Genomic DNA, 23,619 nt, shown 5'->3' with positions numbered 1-23,619 from the left:
CATAGTGAAGTGAGTGGCAAAACCATTTATTATTTTTTTAACTTTCCCAGTATAATCCTGATATGATCCTTTTAATCCTGGTACAATTACTTGGACTAGAATGTAACTGCTTAGCATAATTTTCTCCAGGTCCATCCATACTGTCCCAAAGGGTACAAGATTTTTTCTTCTTTACAGCTGCATAGTATTCCATGGTATATATGTCCCCCTGGAGGAGGAGAGAGTAACCAAAGAATTTATATGCATATATGCACAACCCAAGGACACGGACAATGGTGGGGAGAGGGACTGGGGAGGGGGATGGGACAGGGTAGAATGGGTCATTGGGGAGAAAAAGGGACATCTGTAATATTTTAAACAAAAAATTAAAAAAAAAGAATGTAACTGCTTTACATCACTTGCTTTGTATCATGATTTACATGATTTGTCATTTGAAAACAAAAAAAAAGATGGCTGCACAAAGTCTACTAGCAGACCCTAAAATTGTGGTTTCCCTCTTCTTTCCTTTTGAACAATTAAAAGTCAACACTAACCTTGGTATTACTCCCTATTTAACTAGCTACATATCACAGGTGATTATCTTAACCGTGCCATCATTGTTAGGAGCCGGCCTTTCAGCTGATTTCAGCAAAACATGTGATTGAAATTTTCACTAAAGGACATGGGTAGCCTTCCACATATAATTTAAAATGCATGCAGTTGCTCATTATGAGTGGGGGCATTGCTGAGGTTGGAGGAACACTTCATCATAGGGTAACTTGACATAATCATTAAGCATAAAGCTGCAGCTCTAATTTTTATACCTTGGGAGCCTTTTTTCCTGTTATCATTCATGGCCATCCTGACACCATTTATTGTAAAGGGCTTGAGTAATCCAGCTCACTTCTTTAATGCCTTCTATATTTAATGTTTCTGAAGCAGGGAATATTGGTTTAAAATGGTAATTTTCTGCTTGCACTTTTGAGATCTATGCAAGCTGGGCAGTGCTCTATTTTATTTTACCAAATAGACCTCAGCCCCAGATATTAAGAATATTTGCAAAGGCACTGTTTGTTGAGGTTTCCTTCTGCTGCTGCTGCTGCTATTGTTGTATTTTCTTAAAGACAATCTGCAGTTCAGAGACAGGGTAAACCTAAGATAGTCCAGAGGCTACATAGCTGCCACAGGGCACGCCTGCAGGGGAGTGAGGCCGCTCAGGGAAGCTGGTTTTATCTGCTGTGGCCCTCACCTGTCCATCCCGGGCTTAGAATAGGGAACAGGTGCAACTTGCAATCTCCAGGAGGTTATGATACTCCTAAAATGTGGGGTTCCAGACCAACCTACGTGTATTAAAATAACAGACACTTAGGGGGAACGAGCAGATGTGGTCTGCCTTACACCTCTCCTGTGATAGATGAATGTGCCCATTTATTTGCAGAGCTTGTTCCAGAGGCACCTGAAGATTCAGTGCCAATCAGTTGAGGGGCTCTTCTCTCCTCCCTGCCCCTAGATGTCAGAGTCTCCTAGTCATAACAGTGTGAACAAAGAAAAATTGGGAATATTGTAATCGTTGAATTAGCTTTACTAAAGCTCTGCCGTTAATCAGGAGTTAAGTAACATGGGTGACAAAGGCCTTCCAGGCCGACAATACAGAAAGTTTTCCATCCTTAGACATCTGTGGCTGATATAGAGGCAAAACTCTCAGCTGTATTTTCTCTTTATCTGCACAACTTGTTTGATCATTAGGACTTTCTCACCGTTATGATTCAACTATAAGCTCTCAAGACCCCAAAACCTTCGTATTCTATAACCATTAAGTCTAAAGCTGCTTTCCTAAAGCTGCAGCCCAGGAAGTCAGGGATGGCGGTGTATCCAGTTAACGGTGCTAGGATGAGCTTGGTCCAGCTCTCCGGGGGCCCCCTGAGCAAGGCCGGATCACTTTGTATAAGCCGCCTCCAAAGAATGCCACAGGATTTTGGTTAAAAGTCATCCAAAAGGGGTTTTCTAGCTATAAGCTCTGATCATGACTGGGTTATAAACCCTGCAAAGAAAGAACAAATCTCTCTTGGGCTTTGGGCCACAATACAAGACCCAGCTGCTCAATCAGGTTCTTGTTTGAAGTAAATGGGCCGACCTGGCTGGAAAGCATGTTAATATTTTAAATTTCTACATTACCAGCTGTACATGTGCCCAGAGGCCAGGGTGATGACTACCTCATATAGCTGCAAAAAAGAAAATGATAAGAATAAATAAATCCCAGCAAATTGGATTATCATTTGCACTGGATTTGCCAGCACAGGCAGTGGAGAGAATATCGCTGATATGTATGCCCACTTCAGCAAGGCATTTGACACCATCTCTTGTGAATTGCATGAATGGTGTTAATTCAAGCTGGCCCTCCCTGTGCTTTGAAAATTGGCAGAAGGAAGGCAACCAGCATGGCTAGGGTGAGGCTCAACAACAGACCTTTTTCTCTCTGAATATTAATCCCCAGTAGTGCCTGCTCATGCCAGTTAAAAGTCACTTGACCTTGCTGGGTCTTAATCTCTCCTTTTTTTGCAAAGAGGATAATGATGCAGTTTCCTTTAACTTGGCACCCTTTGCCAGCCAAGGAGCCTCACATACTTAATTGATGTTCTTTAGTCTCACAATATCCCCCTGGTGCTGGGAGTATTGTTAACTTTATTTAACATGTGAAGAAAGTAAGAAAACAGGAAGCTGAAATGACCCTGCAAATCACACAATTAAAAAAAATCATCTGAAGAAGAGAAAATGGATTTTAGAGCCTCCCAAACCACTTTTGCATCTTCTACTCCCGTGTTCAGCATTCAAGAAGTTGTTATATTGCTTTGCAAATGATAAACTGTTCTCAAGAGACAGTTGTGAGGGAAAAGAGGAGACCAGAGCAGTAAGGTGGCTTGCTCAAGGTCACAGAGCAAGTCATGTTGACCTTCAAAATTATGACTTGTGGCTTCCCCTCCCCCCTTTGACCAATTCTTGGCTATATTTCTTTTTGTAATAAGGTTGCCTTATCGGGGTATAGTGTATCATGACTCCATTGGATTATACAAAAGCTAAAAAAGTATATGACTTTTGCTAGTCTCTCCCAGTAGGATATTCAGGTAAGAAAAATGCTCTCTAAAGCCATGTCTGTTAAAAGAGCGGCCCCTCTCCCAATTCAGAAGGCCCCTCTCCTGCTCAGATCCTGGGCTGCCTGCCAGGGGTGTGCCTAGTGTCATTTGGCACTCGGAGAGGATCCTTTTGTAAATGTCCTCCTCCTCTAAAGAACAAAATTATTTGCAGTAATAATCATGAAATGAAAATAATAATGGCCAAGAAGGAAATTCAGGCAGTGAAATTTTTCTTATATTGAATTTTACATATAACTATGCCTATAAAAAATAAATAAAATAGTAGAGTGAAAGGGAAAAAAAAATCACAACTATCTATGCAATATTTTTTTTTAAATCCACCTAACAGTTTGAACTTTGATCCTTTGATTATAGTTAATATAACACAGTATGTAAATAATTGTTCAGTAAATAAGTGAATTTTAATGAAACCAATACAAAAGGTACAATTTAGGCAACTACTCATTATACCACTGATACAAACATTTCCTTGATTTGTTCTTTCCATTTTTTTAAATATTAAAATTTAGTAAAAATATTTTATATATAAAAATTTGCACTTAGCAACCAAAAATAATGCAACTCGTGGTTCTCAGTGTTTCACTGTTTTAAGTTTTAAATGTTAAATTCTCTAAGAGGTCCTGTGGAATGAATTGAAGTAACTCAAGTTCTAGTTCTGAGTCTTTGCAATAACTGTGCTATCATTGTTTATTTCATATCTACTGTAGAAATGTAGGAATATATGTAAGGGTTGGGGACACTGTACTTAAAACAAGCTCAAATGATTCTAAATCCAAAAACTCCTTGTGTGTGTTTATGGGGCGAGGGGGATTGGGCATGGGAGCAAGCTCCCACCTTAAGCTCCCAGACCCTTGAAAACACTTACTTCTACTTTTTTCATCAGTTTCCCAGAACTGCCCAGGCTCCCAGGGCACAGATAAGCATGACCCCAGAGGACAAACCCAGTCAGGCCAGCACTTGGGCTGTGGCCTCTGGCTGACATTAGGATCTTAACAGCAGGTCAGGGAACAGGGCCAAGCTCCAGGCGTCTCTAGGCTGTAAATGAAGCCTGATCCCATCACGAGCAAGAGATTGCCTTTCTGCCTAGCAATGAGGATGGCATTTAAAATTCAATATCAGAAAAGATATTGACGAGATTAAGGGCCTGAAGGAATTGATTTATGAGGAAAGACCCAAGGAATTAAATATGTATAGCCTGGTGTAATAGGATATTAGGCTGCGAGCACAATTTCATTTCTATGATCCAGTGTTCCTGTTATCAGTCATCTGAATGGTGGAGTTCTCTCCCAGAGATGTTTCTCCCCAGGGGTCACGGCGCTGGCGGCAGAGATGCAGGTGCCAGGAATGATAAACCGGGCCACAGGCTTGGTTACCCCTGTATCTCGCCCTAAATTGAAGTGCAGTTTCATCCCCAGGTGGAAGTAGATGACATTTTAAACTAGAATAGATCTTGAGTAGCCTTACCACCTCCTGTGACAAGAAAATTTAAGCTAGTTCAATTCCATCTTTTTTTTCCCAAGGAGAAAAGTGAACCTTGTAGGTTCCAGGTGGTAAATGAGTATCCTTCCCTCGACTGTTCGATGTGTTTGCCTTTAGGCAAAGCCTTGCTCTTGAGTTATAATAATAGCCCTTGATTTTTTGCACCTCAGACTTCCCCTAACAGTCAGGTTGGGCTCGGGATTGGCAGTGTGAGACGTAAAACAGACACAGGCAGACCTCGTCGGCAGGACCTAAGGCTGAGTGGCCCGAGTGGTTCTGAAGTCAGTGAGAGCCGGAACAGGACCGAGGAGGTGGGGGCCCTTGACAGTGCAGGCAAGGAAAGAAGCAGTGAGCTGTGGGTTTGGGCAGCAGGATCTCACCGAGGGAAGCAGCAAGACAAGGGAACCGCGCCTGGCAGAGCCGGGGCTCAGGCCGCAGGCTGAAACACACGCAGAATTGAGGTTGGAGACGAGGTGCACAGACAGGCTGCTGCCACGTAGACCTGCCGTTAAAACAGCCCATCCAGACACAGTCACATCCACCATGGCCTTTGGTAGACAGTTCTCTTTGGACATCCCTGGACCTCGTTTCCTTAGGTGGTATTCTACTGGCCTTAAATGCATAGCCCACTGACTGGGCATCTGGTTTATAGCAAAGTTATAGAGGTGGAATAACATTTATTAAAACCGAATCAACCAAAAATACATTGACTTGATGACACTCCATGGGTTCACATGTTTCCACACTTCTATTCATGAATATTCAGTTTCTAACAAGTGGAACAAATTCTGTTTCAAAATGGATCTCCTGAACCCATTTTCCTAACACCTAAGCTGATCCCCAAAAATCTCCTAGGGAAACTACACTGGTTAATGTCATTATTAGAGCATTTTGTGCCACCTTAAATTAGTTATAATTTGTATATTAGTCAGCATCTGGAGGACAGGCTACTTAGAGCCCGTTTCCTTATATCGTCCATACTATCTAGCCCAGCACTGTGTACGTAGTAGCTCAGTGTTGATTGAAGGAATGAATGAATTATTTATTGATTGACCAAATGAATTGATCAATAAGTGAATATAAGCACATTCTTTCAAAAGAACTGAACATAGCGTCAAGCACGGGGAAAATCCTGAAGTGAGGGGAAGATGGCAAGAGAAAAAATAAGCATGCACGCACATGTGTCTGTGTGTGTATGAAGGTGTCAGTCACTATCAGTATATATCTACCTGGTGGCAGGAGTTTACCTTACCTGTCACCAACCTAAATTTAGAAAACCTATTTCTCCACCACGATGCATGACATAAAAATCTGTTCCATTTAGGGGTCCTCTCTATTTAATGCCAACCATCACCTCCATCCCCCACCCACCCACCAGTCCTGCCAAAGATTCCTGAGTTATCACAATTCCCTGAATGTCAGCTTATAATGAGATGCTGCTGGTGTACTTCCTATAGTGTATTTGCACTGTAATCTGTTATTTTCATGAGATCTAACTGTGTATAATCTGTTAGCTATATAAAAACTTCACCTTGGTAATGAAATCGTAAAATTTAAGAAAAAAAGCAAAGGGGGGGTGTTACAGTTATAAACCCACCACACCACACGCAGATGTGTGCGCAAAAGCACTTCGCCAGCAGCCCAGCTCTTCAAGGAAATGGTGAGTACCTAGGTAGAAGTCATAGCTAGGAGGATTTTAAGTTTGGCATGTCCTGATTTTCATTTCAAATTGAGAGTGCAGTGTCGTTGCCAGGGTAAAAATCATAGTTTGAAGCAGGAAAATTAAGTTGTTCACGTGGTAGGCCTCTCCCCGACATGTGGCCTTGGGTACATGACTTAACCTCTGTGTGCCTATGATTCGCCCATCTGTAAAAATGGAAATGTGACCTCACTTATTCTGGGGCTCCAGATAACATTTGTAATGCTCTTTGAATTTGTCAGAGAGAAAGACCCATTACACACTGAAGTCTGTATCCCCAAAGAGCATTACAAATGATCCTATTAAGTCACTGGCCTGGAAATATCAAGATGTATCAGGTACGGCATCTATTTACCTGTTATTGTCCACCAGAGTGCTTGCACTTGATTGGCATGTGGGTAATTGCCTAATTGGAACACACTAGATTGTAACCACCAAAAAATGTAATAGTGCATCTGTTTAATGCCATACTCTCCAATGTTAAATTAAAATTATGCTGTAGTCAGCCAATCCAACCGAGAGACTCTTCTGATTAAGTTCTAGCTGCCTGTGAACTTCTGTAATTGAGGCACTTTGGTACTTAAACATTCACACTAGAAAGAATATTACACAGGCTCATAAATTTCAAGTGAAAGGGACCAGAAAGACTGACAAGTTTTCTAGTTGAGGACTACCACGTTGTTTTTATAGGACATCTAGTCCAATGAAAAGGAGCAGTTTTGAATCGCCACTGTTTCGAATACATAAATTTTAGATTGACGAGCTTATGCTTTGTAAACAAAAGAAAGCATTAATTTTGAAGAATGCAGAAAACAGTCTTGGGGTATTGATTTTATTTTTCCTCCAGCGGTAGTTTTGTTATTTTTATTATTTTTTTTTTTATGGTGGAACATGAGAAAGAAATTACATAATTATATATTCATTGACTGGATTTCCTTAGCCTTTTAAGAAATATTCCCCTGGAGATTAAGAAAGACATCTGAAACTGCCAGAGTAATCAATCAAAATGTCTGAAATGCTATTCGCCTCTGAAAGCTTCATATGTCTATATATTACTATGTCTAGAACAATAAATTAATCAGTAATAGATCCTCAGGTAGTTTTTGTTACTGTGGTTGTTTTGGTTTTTGTCTATATGCATGTGGTTTTCTTTTTCGTTTTTGCTAGATCATGGCTTAATCCTATAGAAGTGGGAGAAATCAGAGCTAGTAGTATTCATTCATCGATTCACTCACTCGTTCATCACCTACTATGTGTTAGAGATAACCCAATCATTGATCCAATCATTGGTGGGCGTCGTCAGGTTGGGGAATATCTATGAAATGTAATATACCATATCAGGTGCTTTGGGAGTACAGAAGTGCTTGGGTGATTGGATGAGGCCTTTATAGAAGAAGAACCTAAGTGCACTGCCTGCAGTCAGCAGGTTCTGTCCTGGAGAAGGGCACCAGGCCAAGTGGGCGAGTGGGAATGAAATCAAGCCCAACTTCACCACCTAACCACGCGCTCTTGTGGGAAATTGTGTCTCCCTAAAGGATGGGACTCTTTTCTGTTGTATAAAGTCATTGTATGGGTTGGTGTTAGCTCAAACACATTCTTTACGTTGGCTTAAAAAATGAATAGCAAACTTCCAGGCCTAATTCTGGTAGTGAGCTTGTCAGAGAGTGATGAAAGGACCTGGTATTTCTGGGGAAGGACAAGAAGGTCAGTAGTTTGGATTTTATCCAGTAGAGGTTGGGGAACCAACGGTATTTTTTAAGGTTGGGAACACTTTCATTCTTAGATGGCAGTTCTTCCCGCAGTGTAGAGTGAAGGACAGGGCCAACCAGCAGATCCTTGGTTGCCTTAACCATGACAGCCAAGGTGGATGGAGAGAAGGCAGAGTGACAGGCAGAGAGGCGGTGAGGGTGATGAAAGAGCAGGGTTTGACTTCAAGGTTTTAATTCTAGATGCCACAGTAATAGATTTAGGCCAGGGGTGGGGGGATGGAGATAATAGGCAGGTTTGAAACAGTGTCTAGTGGGTAGTAGGAATGAGGTGGAGACTATAATGTCAGTTGTGAAGCATAGGTGGGTGAGAGGTGTACTTGAGCCCATGGGTGTGACTAGGGTCCCCTGAAGAGAGCGTGTCCGATAGAGAAAACAGAACCTGGGGTTTAGTTGGCAGTTAGAAAAGCATTGGTGATTTTCTAAAGTGAAAACAGTTTGAGTAGGGTACTGGGATGGAAAGCACATTGTAGTAGTATGAGGATTAAATGAGCATGAAAGGAAACAGGTTTTCATCCCATCTGCACCTTAGAATTATCTGTGAAGGGGTTTTGCTATTTACTTTGTTAGTATTTTTTTATATTAATTTATTTTCTGCCCTGCCAGGCATGGCTCAGCGGTTGAGCATCAAACTAGGATCCGGGAGATTGAGGTTCGATTCCCGGTCAGGGCCCATGACTAGGCTGTGGGCTCATTCCCAGTGGGAGGTGTGCAGGAGGCAGCCGATCGGTGATGACCCTCATCATTGATGTTTCTATCTCTCTCTCTCCCTCTCCCTTCCTCTCTCTGAAATCAATAAAGATATATTTTTTAAAAATAATTATTTATTTATTTTCTAATTACAGATGACATATAATATTAGTTTCAGGCGTACAAACATAGTGATGAGATATATACATGTATATCTTATGAAGTGATTACCATGAGTCTAATACCCATCTGACATCGTTATTACAGTATTATTGACTGTATTCCCTGTGCTGTACTTTACATCCCCATGACTGTTCTTTACCAATTTGTACTTCTGAATCCCTTCACCTTTTCAACCATCTCCCCAATCCCCTTCCCATCTGGCGACCATCAACTTGTTTTTTGTATCTATGAGTTTGTTTTTGTTTTGTTTGTTTGTTTATCCTGGGTTTTAAGATTCCACATATAAGTGAAATCATATGTAAAGTTTTTTATTAAAAGCATAGTCTCCTGGGTCACACCTCTAGATACTCTGAGTTAATTTGTCTTCTATGGGGCCCACAAAGCAGTATTTTAAAAATTCCTCCAGCTTTAAAAACCACTACCCTTGACTATTCTTTTAAGAAGTATAAATAGCCCTGGCCAGTGTAGCTTGGTTGGTTGGAGCGTCATCCCATGCACCGAAGAGTGGCGGGTTCGATCCCTGCTCAGAGCACATACCCAGGATGTGGGTTCAATCCCCAGTGAGAGCGAGTATGGGAAGCAACCTATTGATGTCTCTCTCTCTCTCTCCCCCTTTCTTTCTCTCTCCCCCCCTTACTCTCTCCAAAATGAGTTTTTAAAAAAAGCATATCCTTGGGCGAAGAAAAAAAAATTTAGAGAAGTATAAATAAACTTCAGCAGTAGCAAGCTATAATGAGATGCTTAAAGTCACAGGGAGTCAGAGAAGTACAAAAATTTAAAGGATGAAGAATATATTATTAGACTGACAAAAATAGAAAGTTGGATAATGCTAAGTGTTTGTGTGGGTGTGGGACACAGTAATTCTTATATGCTACCAGTGGGTGGGTAGACTGGTACAGCCATTCTGTGGAGCAGCTTCGGCTAAATGACTCCTTAGGCACGGCCTGTGGACCAGCAGTGCCACTGCTGGAATTGTGCCAGGGGGGTTCTCCCCAGTTCCACTAGGGAACGTGCACTAGCGTGTGCCCTTGTAACCTTGGGTAGGGGAGGGAGAAGAGAGGACAGTCTGAGTGGCCTTCACTGGGAGAGTGCATTAGGCACAACTGGGTGGACGCACTCCACAGAATATTATGCAGCCTCAGCAGCAATAGATTACATATACAGGATGGGGCAAAAGTAGGTGTATAGTTGCGAGTAAGCACAACACAGAATTTATTCTTGTATTATTGTTTAGGTATTATTTTCCATATGAACAACTATAAAATTACTTTTGCCGCACCCTGTATACATATTAGCATGGATGGACCTTAAAAAGATCATGCTTAGCAAATAAGAAATGTGGCAATATCACTTACATAAAAATGCATACTCAAGTAATAATATATATTTCTGAAAAACACATTCAAATAAAAAAGATAGAAACCATTGGAAGTGATCGCCTCTTCTGAGAAGAAAAGGAAGTGGGAATGAGAGAGAAGACATTTTATTTAAAAAGTGTGATACCAGGAAAGAATGAGACAGGATAGAAGCTTGAAACTGGTAAGAGGGGCCCAGGGAGAGGGGTATGTGTGTGTGTGTGTGTGTGTGTGTTTAATTTTTTTAAATGTTAATTATTAACTATGGTACAATTTGTTTGTATAACATAAAATTGACCTCTTACCCATTTTAAGTGTAGTCTAGTCGTGTTAAGTACATTCACACTGGGTTTTTAATGCTATTATTGACTATATTCCCTCTGCTGCACGTTACATCCTCGTGACTGTGCGTGTGTTTTAATAGAATGAAGAAGTGTTATAACTGTGTGGCTGGAATGGCAGGCTCTAATGGGAGTTCTCACCTTCCCTCTTCTTCATTCACAGCGTTGGTAATAATAGCTGAGAGTTATATCCAAGTAGTATTCTTTTCTTTTTCCTTTCCCCAAGCTTAATCAAGTTCTTTTAATTTCCCCCCCTCATTTCAAAGCAGTGTATGCTCCTTAGAGACAGAACAGAAAATTATAAGCAAAACTAACAGAAAGATCCTTAGACCCACTCATCCAGAAATAGTATCCAGGTCCTTTTCTATGAAAACGTTGCAGTTCAGTGAAACCTTTTGTAACCTGAACTTTTTGTGCAGGGAACAGTGTATGATACGCTGCTTCTGTGTCCTGAGACATTTGTGCAGCTCTGTGTTTAATGGCTGCATAGTTTTGCATTGTTCAGATGCGCCATCATTCATGCAGCGAGCCCCTGCTTGCTGAACAGTGGTCGTTCTAAATTTTGCTATTACAAGTGCCCAGGGAACAAACGTAAGCTACCTACCTTTGAAGATAATTTCTTGCCCTTCAACGTGGCTCTTTTTTTAAGGAGCTTTAAGGATTGGATCTGAAATTGTCCAGTGATGTAAAAATGTACTGGGCATTGCCTGGCCGGAGCGGCTCAGTTGGTTGGAGTGCAGTCCGTGCACCGAGGGGCTACTGGTTTGAGTCCTGGTCGGAGCACATCCCTGGGTTGCGAGTTTGATCCCCAGTCGGGGAACGTGCAGAAGGGAACCAGTCAGCGTTTCTCTCTCCCTCTCTCTCTCCCCCCCCTTCCTTTCTCTAAGCATGTCCTTAGATGAAGATTTAAAAAAAAAATGTGCTTGTCACCATCAGTCTGAGCACCAGACCCCTTCTGAACTGTTCTGGACCAGCCATGAGTGAGGATGAAGGGACAGGGCCATTCCCCACTGTTCGGAAACTGTCACTTTAGGTACTTGTCGTGGTCCCAAAGTACAAGATGGGCCGGGCCTCCTGGTTCCTGTACCTCGGTCAGTCAGTGTGCAATTAAATCACGTCAAGTGTTAAGGGAGCCAGTGTGGGATGTGCGGATTACCTCACATGCGAGCGGCTGGTGACCTAGGAGGCACTGAGTTTTTAGGAAATTGCAAGGAAATAATTTTATGTGAGGGGACCAAAGTAAGCTCTTTAATTTATATCCAGTGCCGGAGTAGGGAACGGAGCGAGCAAGTCCAAGAGAAAACAGTCTGTTCTTCTGAGTACTTACTACCCCTCAACATGCCCCAAAACTAGTGGTTTTGAAGATTTAATTTAATCCTTTCCATTGGTAGGTTTAAGCATCAGAAATCAAATGCCAGTGTTTATTCAGGCCTTTTAGTTAGGAACTGGCCAGGCAGCTCCGCAGCCAGTTTGTCAAGGCCCCAAAGAAGCAAGAAAACACAGATATTTTCATATCGTTAGGGTGGCATCTGTTATGTACAGCAGCAGAAGAAATGTACTTGTCTTTTTTAAACTCGTCCTTTGTTGTCAAGAAGCTTTGAGTAGACATAGCTGTTTCCAGAGCCTGTTCTGAAGCTCCTGACCGTTCTCCAGCCTGGGTGTGTATTAACATACAACCACGTTCCAGAGAATTAGTGCCGGGCAGCCCTGTGCTTTGGCAGACACGGCGAGCCAGCCTCCGCATGCGTTACAGTTGAGAAGGCAAGAGAAGCTCAAGGTTTACAAAATCCCTTCAGTGGCCCGGCTTAAAAATAGCAGTGCAGGCCATAGCTTAGTGTTTTGACGGCTTATATCAGCAGTTTTCTCGGCTGATATATTGATTGCAGTTTGGACTTCAGTCCTGCTGATCTAACAAAACATCACTGTCATAACAGAGAGTAAAAGGATCCCTCGTGGCCCCAGCCACCTAGTGAAATAGCTTTACTGTCATATGTAAAATGAAGTAATCTTGGACAGGATGACCAATAACGTATTTTTTTATTTTTTATTTCTTTTACCAATATATCGTTTATTAACACCATTCTACATATTTTCACAAATATGCATTTGTTAAAAGGAATATAATGGTGCCTTCACAAACTACAACAAACTTGTTTTATTCTGCCGCAATATCACAAGCAGCCTAATAACATATCCTAGACTACAATACTTGTTACACTCAGTTGGCGGAGAAGAGGAACACACATAAAAGTTAATTGAAGATGGACTAAGCTTTAAGACGTGTAAAAATCTCATGTTTTTGAATGTCTTACAATCACCTGGCCTTCAGTCCTACTTACCCTAAGTGTCCTTTAACTTCACAGCAACTGCTGACCATCCAGGAGGAGCTAAACAACAAAAAATCAGAGCTGGAGCAAGCAAAGGAAGAGCAGTCTCACACACAGGCATTACTTAAAGTCCTCCAGGAACAAGTAAGTGACCAGTAAGCAGTAGCTCTGCTTGGTAACCTCCTTCAAACATGGGTGCGAGTCTCTCTGGTGCAGGGCACACACTCATGACTGAAATTAACCTGTGGTGCAGTTAGCCTGCACCTTGCCCAGCCTCCTAGCAGCCTTGCTATGTGGAATTTAAAATCTCACTCCCAGCACCTCTATTCTCACTCTTAAGATACCTATTTTGACTACCCAAGCCCACCAGTGATGTGTGAAAAGTTTCTTCCGGAAGACAAATGAATTTTGATAAAATTTTAAAATATTGACAGTGCAGATATATTTCCAAGCAAGCAGCTAGTTTCCTCTTAAGCCTAGTAGTGAGGCAAATGAGTTTAGCATAACCCATGGTGCTCTTGCAGACATGTGCATAAGAAGGGCTGATTCATAGCAACATTTAAAAAATGCCCTCCCTGTGCATCAGGGCGCCGATCTTACCACAGTGAGCAGCAAACCTTTTACATGCAGTGTGTAAATCTCATCATTTCATCCTGGCCCTCTTTGATACTAAAGTGTGGCCTGACATTGATAAGTGGATTTGAAAGTGCTGCCTTACAGCTGGGTAAGATGAATGGCTCGGCCACAGGGGGAGTCTAAGCCCAGTATCTGCACAGAGGAGCCAGGAGCCAGGAGAGCTCTTGAAACGTTTCCGTGTTTGGGCCTGCACGTGATGCCCATGATGTTACACATGGTAACTGGGAGGGGAAATCACATAGAGTGACTCCAACCCTAACCAAATTTAAGCTGTTTTAAGTTTTTAACTTACAGTGGTTTATGAAAACATTATTTGTATAGTATAAGTAACTGCAAGTGTGACATTTTAAAAAATATGAAGTTGGGAGAGTGTGACCTTGGTCAGCTGTGACTCAGTCACTTTAAAAGTGCTTATTTTTTAATGGTTTGGGATCAAGAAATATATTTTAGTTACTTTCCCCCGAAAGTATAAGTGATTTGTGAGGGAAAAGTAAAGGTGTTAGATACTTCATAAGCTTTTATAGCTTTGGATGAAGGTGCTTTATAAAACAAATCATTACCTCTATATAATTAATATATATTCAGTAACTTAGACTGAGGCTGAATCTGCATGCTTTTGGATAAGTTATATTGAGCTGAAAAGTATTGTTTACTAAATTCACATAGCCGACTGTCTCAGAGACCCGCAGTCACTGATCTTTCCTCCTTTGCGTTATTAAGACTCTCAGCAAAGTGCAGCTGATTTGGTTCAAATTTGCTCTTGATCAAACGGCACAGCTCTGACCTTCATTGTTCACAATCCTGTGCTTGCACATGTGCGGTCTCTCTGAGCGCCTCAGATCCTTTATTTTGATGTGAAGTCCAAAGCCCAGTTTTGCAGACAGTATTGCCATAGTCCTGTAGGGTGTGCACTGTTAGAGCAAAGCACGGACACAGTCGCTGGCGAAGCATCACACTTCCCTCTCCATTACCTAAAGAGTAAATGGGAATGTGAGGAACATTAGAACCACCAAAATCATTAAAACCTGGGAAATACACCTGGAAAGAAAGCGGTTTAAATCTGCAGTACTGTTTACATGGGATGGTCTTTTCAAGCAAAGGCACTGAGAATGTTTAAGCCTGAGCAGGCCCACAGCAGCCAAATGCACTCAGGTGCCGTGGCCACACCAGGCTATTTTCCTGGAGCGCCTGTCACCCTTGCCGAATGCCACGTGCAGTGGACATGTTCCTTTAATCTTGCAGCCACCCACCTACTCACTCAGAGACGTACACTTAAAAACACACATCTACCTCCACAAGCCTTGCCTTCCGAGGCTTTCTTTCGGCTTGTGTAGACTAACTACATGATTTTTTTTTTTTTCTAAATATATCTTTATTGATTTCAGGGAGAGGAAGAGAGAGGGAGAGAAAGATAGAAACATCAATGATGAGAGAGCCATTGATCAGCTGCCTCCTGCACGCCCCCAGCTGTGGATCGAGCCCACAACCCGGGCATGTCCCCTGACCAGAATCCAACCGTCATCTCCTGGATCCTAGGTCGATGCTCAACCGCTGAGCCACGCCTGGCGGGTCCTAACTACATGATTTTGATTATTTGGGTCTGATGTCTTTCTTTGACACACACACACACGAAAAAATAGACCCTCTCTGAACACTTGGAATTTTGCCATTCAGAGTTACTGCCACTTGCTGGGAACCCTGAAAAGAAAGACTAGGTTGTGAGGGCAGACCCTTCCAGTCAGCAGCCACCCTCTCCAGGGAAGGCAGGCTCGTTCCCTGAGATCCCTGTTTGCTGAGATGCAGCTTCTCCAGGTCCCTCCAGGCCCCACTGCCTCCTGCCTCTCATCTCCTTTACAAAGGAGTGTCTGACGCCTGGAGCTTGTTCACAGACCCAGGTATCAGGAGGCACGATGTTCAGTCTCTCCATCTGGAGGCGTGGAGCAGCGAGGGGAGAGCAGGGAGCAGGCCAGGGAGGGAAAGGGGAGCCTGCAGGAGGGAGGCGTGGAGGGAGGCGTGACCTGTGGTCGTCCTGCTGAAGAGAGCAAGGGGGCAAGCACACTGGTGGCAGGGACACATGAAAGCAGATGCGAGGCAGAGTTAAAGAACATGACAAGGAAGATGGAGTTTACTTAAAGGGGCCAAGGAGAGCAAGGGGCACATTTATGCCAGTAAGGTGTAAATATATCTTTATTGATTTCAGAGAGAGGAAAGGAGAGGGAGAGAGAGAGACAGAAACATCAATGATTTGAGAGTCATTGATCGGCTGCAGCCCACAACCCGGGCATGTGCCCTGACCGGGAATCGAACCCCGATCGCCTGGATCCCAGGTCGACGCTCAACCGCTGAGCCACGCCCGGCCGGGCAAGGTGGAGCATTTTAACCGCATAGTCCTGTACTCCCGCTGAAAAATAGCAAACCCTTCTGAGCTAACCCCACTGCAGCTCACAGAGGCGCGAGTTGCAGGCCGCAGGGTGGGTGAGCAGAGAGCTGGCGGAGAGGAAGGTGAGCAGCTCCTGCAGCAGGACAGCCTCGGATGGGAAAAGGCCGAGGGGGCTTGCGCCCTTTGTGCCCACTGATAAGAGACAGTATTTGCATCACTGTGTGCCCATTTCTTTACATACAGTCACACATTGCCTGTGCTCCCGTATGCTTGTTGTGTGTAGAAACATCGATGACGTAGCCCCGAGGAACCGTGGGCAGAACTTTTTTATCGTAAGTGGGAGTGATTGGCCATGAGCCGTAACCAGCTCCACGGGTCCAATAATCAGCTGCCCCGCACTCAGCGTCATCATATTGCCATTCCTTTGGCAAAGCCCCTCTCTTGGCATGAGGAACATATGGCTCTTTTGTGGGGAGTTTGAGATCGCCTTAAAAAATGTAACGAAGCTTTCAGTTTAATGGGTACAGCCAGCCAGGAAAACCAGTGTTCGAATCAAACACATGGATGGTATGTATGCGTTTATTTTCTTTCAGACTGTTAGCATTTATTTCCCACCATGAATTCTTTACTTTAGGCATTAAAAATGACACAGAAGGTGCTGCTCCCGAAGCATAATAAGCCAGGAAGAAATACTGGCAACAGCTGCAAGCCTGCTCACCCTGTGCCCTGCTCTCTGCCTCCATATGTCTGCTTCGAGTCAGGCTGGGATAAAATGCCAGTTAAAGGTTCCCAGAAATCTCCTGAGGGCTGATTACTCCTGATCCTTCAGAGAGAGAGTCCAAAGAATAGTGTTTTCAAATATTCATGGTTCAAAATCTCATTTGAGAAATAGCTTTTCTTCTCATGCTTCAGTGGCCCAGGAGATATCTTCTTAGTTTTCCTTTACGAAGAGAAGCAAACCGTCTTCTCTTAGGCCTCCAGCAACAAAGTCAGACCCATCCAAGGAGGGTGTGGGCATAGCTCTGTGGCATATGCAGACAAGCAGAGACCCACCGTTCACGAGTGACGGTTACTGTAACATCATTTGGCTGGTGGCAGCTTGCAAACACTGCAGGGTTTAAATTAATAGCAATGCAACTAGGAAACGAAATCATTTTTTATTCTTAAGAACCAATTTTTTGTACATTTTATGCCTATGGAATTGCTTTCTAATCTTATTGTTTAAAAAATAATGACCAAGACCCATTTATTTTTTGCCAGCCATCAAGTTTCATAAAATATTGGTCTCAAACTGGTTTCAGTAAGACTCATTAGAATTATGTGCTCCATCTGTTTTATTTTCTTGTTGGAAGATTTATAAAGTGCAACCTCAGATGAACCAGAGTTAATAGGATGATATACACTTAACAGATATGCCTCCTTATTCATTTGGGTTTGTTTTTTTAATTTGCAGTTAAAAGGTACCAAGGAATTGGTCGAGACCAATGGCCACAGCCATGAGGACACAAATGTAGGTACCATAATCCTGGTATTTACTCTTGCTTGATGTTGGTTGAATGCTCATGGGAATGTTGCATTTGTAACATTTATTTGTAACACAAAGGAAATCAGAATCCCTGCCTCTCAATTTCTGTGTTGGGTCTGACAACCAAATACAGTGGACGGGCACTGCTATCGTTAGCTCCAGTTACTGAACGCCGACTTAGGAGTACTTGAGCTAATCTCTACCTTAAAAATTCTCATCTCAATGAATTTGTTGAACCCTTTATATTTCCATAGTTATAAACTAATGATTTGTTGGGAGGTCAGGTGGAATGAGACCCAACAGAGTAATAGTTGGATACTACATGTATATTTATTCAATTTGCCTGTCAGTGCCAGTGGTAATGAGATGACTGCTATGTTGAAGAGGTACCAGAGCAAACCCTTTCTCCCAGAAAAGCCCTGGGAAGTGGACCTCTCTTCTGCTTCAGACCCAGTAGCATGATGATCTGTCTTCTTGATACAGATACATGGTACAAGGCCCCAGTTAGCAGCCTGCCTTCCTCTCTTAGTGTTCTTTGGATTGCCCCACATTAGTCAAGTGCTCTCTTTGCCTTAAAGTTCTTTAGTCTGAGGTAGAATATTATACCATGTAGATCATTGTCTCTCCATGTGATTGATGGTCTTGTTTTTGTCTTTTTAAAAATATCTCTGATATCTGTATGTATCTGATTACCCTCATCACAGAAAATCCTTACTAAGCAGTTATTTTCACATAACACAGAATCAGACATGGTAATAAATGCTTGATTAACTAGAGCCAGGAGAAATTATGCATTTCATGTTTACTCTTGTTTTAATTATGTACAGCAGAGAGCCTGACATTCAGAGTACCAGAAATCCCCTCTTATTAATTGCTGCTCCTAACAAACAGATAGTTAACATATGATGCCTATTGAGAACCTACTGTGTACATGGAGTTCTGCTAAGTATTGCGGAGGGGATGGTTTATAAAGAATTACAAGGCTTGCTGTCTGCCCTCAAAGAACTTGTAAAGGAGTTGAGGAGTTAAGGAACACCTGGGCAATATACAAGATGTGGCCAGTGTACAGGAAGGTGAGGCCACTGTGTGACGTGACGTAGTTTGAAATTCGGACTTTTCTGGTTATTAACTGTGTCAGCTTGACACGTTTCTTAACCCCCCAGAGCTTCCTTTTCCTCATTTGTAAAATGGATGACAAAGCCTTCCTCAAAAACTCGTCATGATGTTGTAAAGAGCTGAAGAATGTGAAAACCTTAAGGTGTTATTATGAGGTTTCTTTGGGCTGGATAATCAGGAATGCTTCCTGGATCTGTGGCATTTGGGTTTGACCTAGAAGAATGGAGAGAATTGAGAAAAGAGATACCTAGAGGAGGATTCCATTCATTCAGAGCTCCCCATTGGAGATATTGTGACCTCAGTTGAGGTTGTCCCCCACTTCAACGTTTCTTTACCCCCACTCTTACCCTAAAACTCTTCATCAGGATCCTGGCTTCCAGGGACACACTGCTGCTACATTCTCAGCCAAAACTTTCAAGTGCACTCCCCTGCGTCAGTCTCTCTGTACCTTTCAAGGAAGCCACTCCAATAGGCCAGAAAAAGCACCCATATGCCTTAATTTCCTGGTCTGTAAAATGTGGGTAATATTACCTGTCTTTCCTTCCTCAAGGATTAGTGTGAGAAGCAAAGGAGATAGTGATAGTGGAGGTGGAAGCACTTGGTCACGGTGAGGTTCCACCTGAGTAGGATCTTGTTACTATTATGAACTCATCTGCTGATTGAATTAAATTAGAGATACATGTAAAGATCGGCCTAACACAACATCAGCCTTAGGCTCTGTTTTGAGGAGTGTTGAAAGACATTTATTATTAAATGGGAAAAGTAAAGAGAGATCATCTGTGAGGTCTTTGGCCTTTCTAAAGGAAAGTTTTTAGATTTTAAAAATACCTGCCTAGAGTCCATGATATGGGCTTTGTTACCAACCCAAAGACCTGACTGCTGAGAGATGGGTTCAGGTCTAGAAGGAGGGAGGAACAGTACCTTGAGTAAGGGCAGATGGGATACTTGTGGTGCAGTAGAAACAGCAGCATCTGCCTGTCCTTGCTGCCGGCCACCCCTCTTGCAGCACAGAGGGCCAGGCTACGTTGACAGCCACTGCCTGTTTTCTCAGGGGTCCCAGCAGGAGAACTGTTCACTGGTCCTCTTTCTTACCTGTAATGTTGTCTCCTTTGGGCAGTCTCCCTAGCACCTCCACTAGGGCTATAGAAAAGAAAAGAAACAAAAATCACTTATTTTGTGGCCATGCATTGGGAATGCTAGCAAAATATTTTGTGAAGATGTTTTTAAATGTCTGATATGAAGTGTAGGTATCATCCAAAGTTTCCACCAGCCCCGCGGTGGTAGAAGGAGACAAGGCTTTCAAGCCAGACTGAGAGGGTCCGAATCTATTTTGATCACTGAACAAACAGCCTTATGACCATGGCAAGTTACTTGACCTTTTCTGAACTTCACCTTCTTCATCCTTAAGTGTGTTAAGTGAAAGCAGGTACATAAACGCCTGGCCCAGGGTATGTACTCAATAAGTATCAATGGCAAGATAAATTGTAATGCAAACCAGGAGCTTAAAGCTGCTGGCCCAGAGGTCACTGACTGAGACATACAGGGGTTTGTGTTTTTGTGTGTATAATTATTCACATATGAGGGCAGGGATTCACTATATTATCACTTATTAATTATAATTATACAGTAGATTGGGGCTGGCATACCTGGGTATTCTTGTGAGCGTTGACAATTGATTTTTTAAAACTATACTATTATAAAAGTAAAAAGGAAAAATTTGTATGAAACTAAAACATTACAGAAGAGAATATGGAGGTAAAGAAAAATAACTTGGTTTCTTGTTACTCAAAGATAACCACTATGAATATTTTATTTTAGTTTGTTTCTGCTATGTGCATATGTACAACCAGAGGGAAAAACCCATAAATAAATGAATAGATAAATATTACCATTGTCTTCAATTTTGCACCCTTTAGATTTCTCATTATATCATAAGTATTTTTTTGTCACCAAATGTTCCTCAAAGACATGATTCTTAATAGCTGTATAATGTAGATATGAAATAATAGAACCACACACCTATGTTAGGCATTTAACTTCTCATTTTTTGACTATTATAAATAATGCTGCAATTAACATGCCCATAAATCTCAGTCTGCATCTCTCATATCTGTTTCCGGTGCATTCTGTGTATTAATCGCTGTGCCATGAAGTCTGGCAGGGAGCTACAGACTCACAGAGTTGTCAGCATTCAGAACATCAGTGAGGCAGGTGCTCACTTGTGGAATCCACTAGTCATCCTGGAGGGAGCCTCTAAAAGATATGTTGAGGCCTGCAATTTACAAACCAACAACCCTTTGCCTTCATCTCAAGTTAGGAAGTTTACTGGATGCCAGCTAACGTAGATTTTACCAGTTACTATTGCTTTTCTATTGTTTTTTCATTTTATTGAGCAACAACAGTATCTGACCAACACCTTGTTTGGTGTTCTTGAGGTCCCCAAACAGAGGCACCTTTATGAGACCTACCTTTGTCCCCACATGGCAAGATCTTCTGGGAGCTGGTGCCCATAAGAAAAGTTTTCCGAAGACTAACCCAAAGCCATGAGAGCCGAAAACTAAGATCAGCCACAAAGGGCTTGCTCACCCAGAGGACTGCACTCGCTGATTTTAAACAGGGTTTTCTCTGTATGTGGAAGTGGATATATTAATGACAGTGGGCAGTTCAACCTTTTAAGTGTACCCAAGTTTAAAACTAGCCTTTATCACTGTTCCTTTAGAGAGTTCAGTTACTCCAGATCCAATTTTCTTTCCTAAAAAGCAAAGCTGTGATTTTTTTTTTTAACCTCCATCTCTAAGCAGTGTTCCAATCCTTAGAAGTGCTGAATCACTAGCCTGGTCCCTGGTAATTAGGCAGGGACCAGGCATAAAATCTTAAATTAAGAAAAGGTATCAAAATCTTAAATTAAGAAAAGACAATCTGTCCCCATATAGCATCTTCTTTGATGACCTTCCTCCCAGAGGCACTTCCACCTATGATCCTTGTGTGTGTATGTTTGCTGAGAAAGTGCAGGGGGAGGGAGAGGATGTGAGGAATGTAGGAACAGGCAGGAGGGTTCAGATAAAGTGGCAGCTTCGGCCTGCAGTGTATAAGACAGTCTGGTCTAAGAGAGCCCCACGAATTTTCTCTCCTCCCGTCCTTGTTTCTGCTGCAGGAAAGCTGCCACCCCACATCCTCTATTTGCACAGTTCAGGCTCACACACTAGGGTCCGAGAAATCATTTGCAGTCTGTAGAGAGGGTTAATCGGTGATGCTGAAGGTTACCAATATCAAGTAAAACACCCTTTCCAGCCCACAATAAAAATACAAAAAGGAAAAGACTTCAGTTTTTCACTTTGCCTCCATAAGAAAGCAAATCCTCAGAGTTGTGTTCAAATCTGGCAGAGTGACAATGTTAGGGGCGCACGGAAGAAATGCGGTGTGAAGAACATTCTTCGAGTTCAGTATGCGGCACGGAGAGCTGCTGTTCCCCGAGCATTTTATTTATTTATTTATTATTTATTTATTTATTTATTTATTTATTTATTTATTTATTTTTACCCGTGCATTTTAATGATGTGTGTGGCAGAACGCTGCAAGTGCCCAGTGCTTTGCCCAGCTTCAATCGTGGACAACGATTTTCAGCCGGTGTGCCGCGAGAATTTTTAAACACTCAATACCTGACTATTTAGCCAGGGGCACTCACCTCTTTTCCCTTAGATTGTCAGATAAAAAAATGACAATGGCCAATACAATAATACCTGCCCAGTGTGAATGAATCAAAATTAAACTTTTTTTTTGGTCATATTGGCAAAAAATATATTTTTAGTGTGCCAAATAATTTTAGTAATTAGTTTATGTGTGCCACGAGATGAAAAAGTTGAAAATTGCTGCTTTAGGCAGGTAAGCATGTGAGCTAAGAATACACAATGATGTATTAAACAAGATGCTCACACCTAGAACTTGTCCTTTCCATCAAATTACAGCTCCTGCAAATTATTGCTTTTTGCCACCAGTGCTTCCTTCCCCACCTCTACCCACCCTCCACTCTCTATACCCCCACCAGCTGCCTTCTTCCAGCTGGTTTACCAGGTTTTCTGCCGTGAAATCTCCAATCCCATCTGAAAAACCCACTCACATCCCAGCCCAGCACCCTTGAAAAGGATTGATGACTGGGGGGACCCTGCTAGTGCTTCCACTTTCCCGCAGGTACAGAGCCCCAAGGAAGGGTTAGAGAGGGAGCTGCTGTCAAAAACAGGCAGAGGCGGGCTTCATGGTTAGTGCCTTCGTTTCTAGTAAACACTCAGAGAAGTTTCCTTACCACCCGCCTCCCTGCCAGGTGACAGAGTGTCTGCACAGCTGGAGCCTGGGGCCAGAGCCCATCCTTTGTGTCAGGATGGGAATTGGTAGGACCTGCTTGGCCATTAGTGAATTTGGAGCATGTAACAGGATGAGCGCATGTTTAATAAAGCTGACAGGTTGGATGTAGAGAAGTGAAAATACACTCTTCCCCTAGGCCAGGTTAAAGAAAAGCAGGAGGAGACAAAAATGTCAGCACTCTGTGAGCTGGTCTGACATGCACATGGACACCTATATAGCTAAAGCCAAAGCCTGAGACAAATGTTTTCCATTTTGGAGACTGTACTTCCCCAAAAAGGTTAATGATAATCCCACCTGATATAGAAGCAAAAGCAATTATTTAGAGCGGAAGATTGTAACTTTTGTGGATCCAATATACATACATATAAATGTTCGTGTCCTAAAAGTGCCATTTTTATGTGTGAAAGTTTTGGAAAATGCAGAAAAATATAAAGAGAAAAAAACATCTCCAGTGTCACCACTCAAAAATTAGTGTTTCCTTTTTTTGTATTTCCTTCATCTTTGTCTTGGTGCATATATATACATTTTTACCAAATTTACAGCATGTTATACAGTCAGTTTTATAGCTTACATTTTTTCCTAATACATCATGAGCATTTCCCCATGCTATTAAATGTTTTCTTAATATGATT

At 42.3% G+C, this 23,619-nt stretch overlaps 1 protein-coding gene across 8 annotated transcripts in view; it reads left to right on the top strand.

Annotated features, from left to right (window-relative positions):
• Window positions 1-23,619, top strand: part of ENOX1 (ecto-NOX disulfide-thiol exchanger 1) — a 540,681-nt gene that overhangs the window by 467,900 nt on the left and 49,162 nt on the right. For all 8 annotated transcript variants that reach the window (XM_081130691.1, XM_081130692.1, XM_081130693.1 and 5 more), the window contains 2 exons: window positions 13,008-13,115; window positions 17,441-17,497. In XM_081130691.1, the coding sequence (XP_080986817.1) occupies window positions 13,008-13,115; window positions 17,441-17,497 (165 nt within the window). The remainder of the gene's footprint in view (window positions 1-13,007; window positions 13,116-17,440; window positions 17,498-23,619) is intronic.

This window comes from Miniopterus schreibersii (genome assembly GCF_964146895.1).
Source record: "Miniopterus schreibersii genome assembly, chromosome: 2".
Lineage (NCBI taxonomy): Eukaryota > Metazoa > Chordata > Mammalia > Chiroptera > Miniopteridae > Miniopterus > Miniopterus schreibersii.
This window is presented reverse-complemented; position numbering and strand designations above follow the sequence as displayed.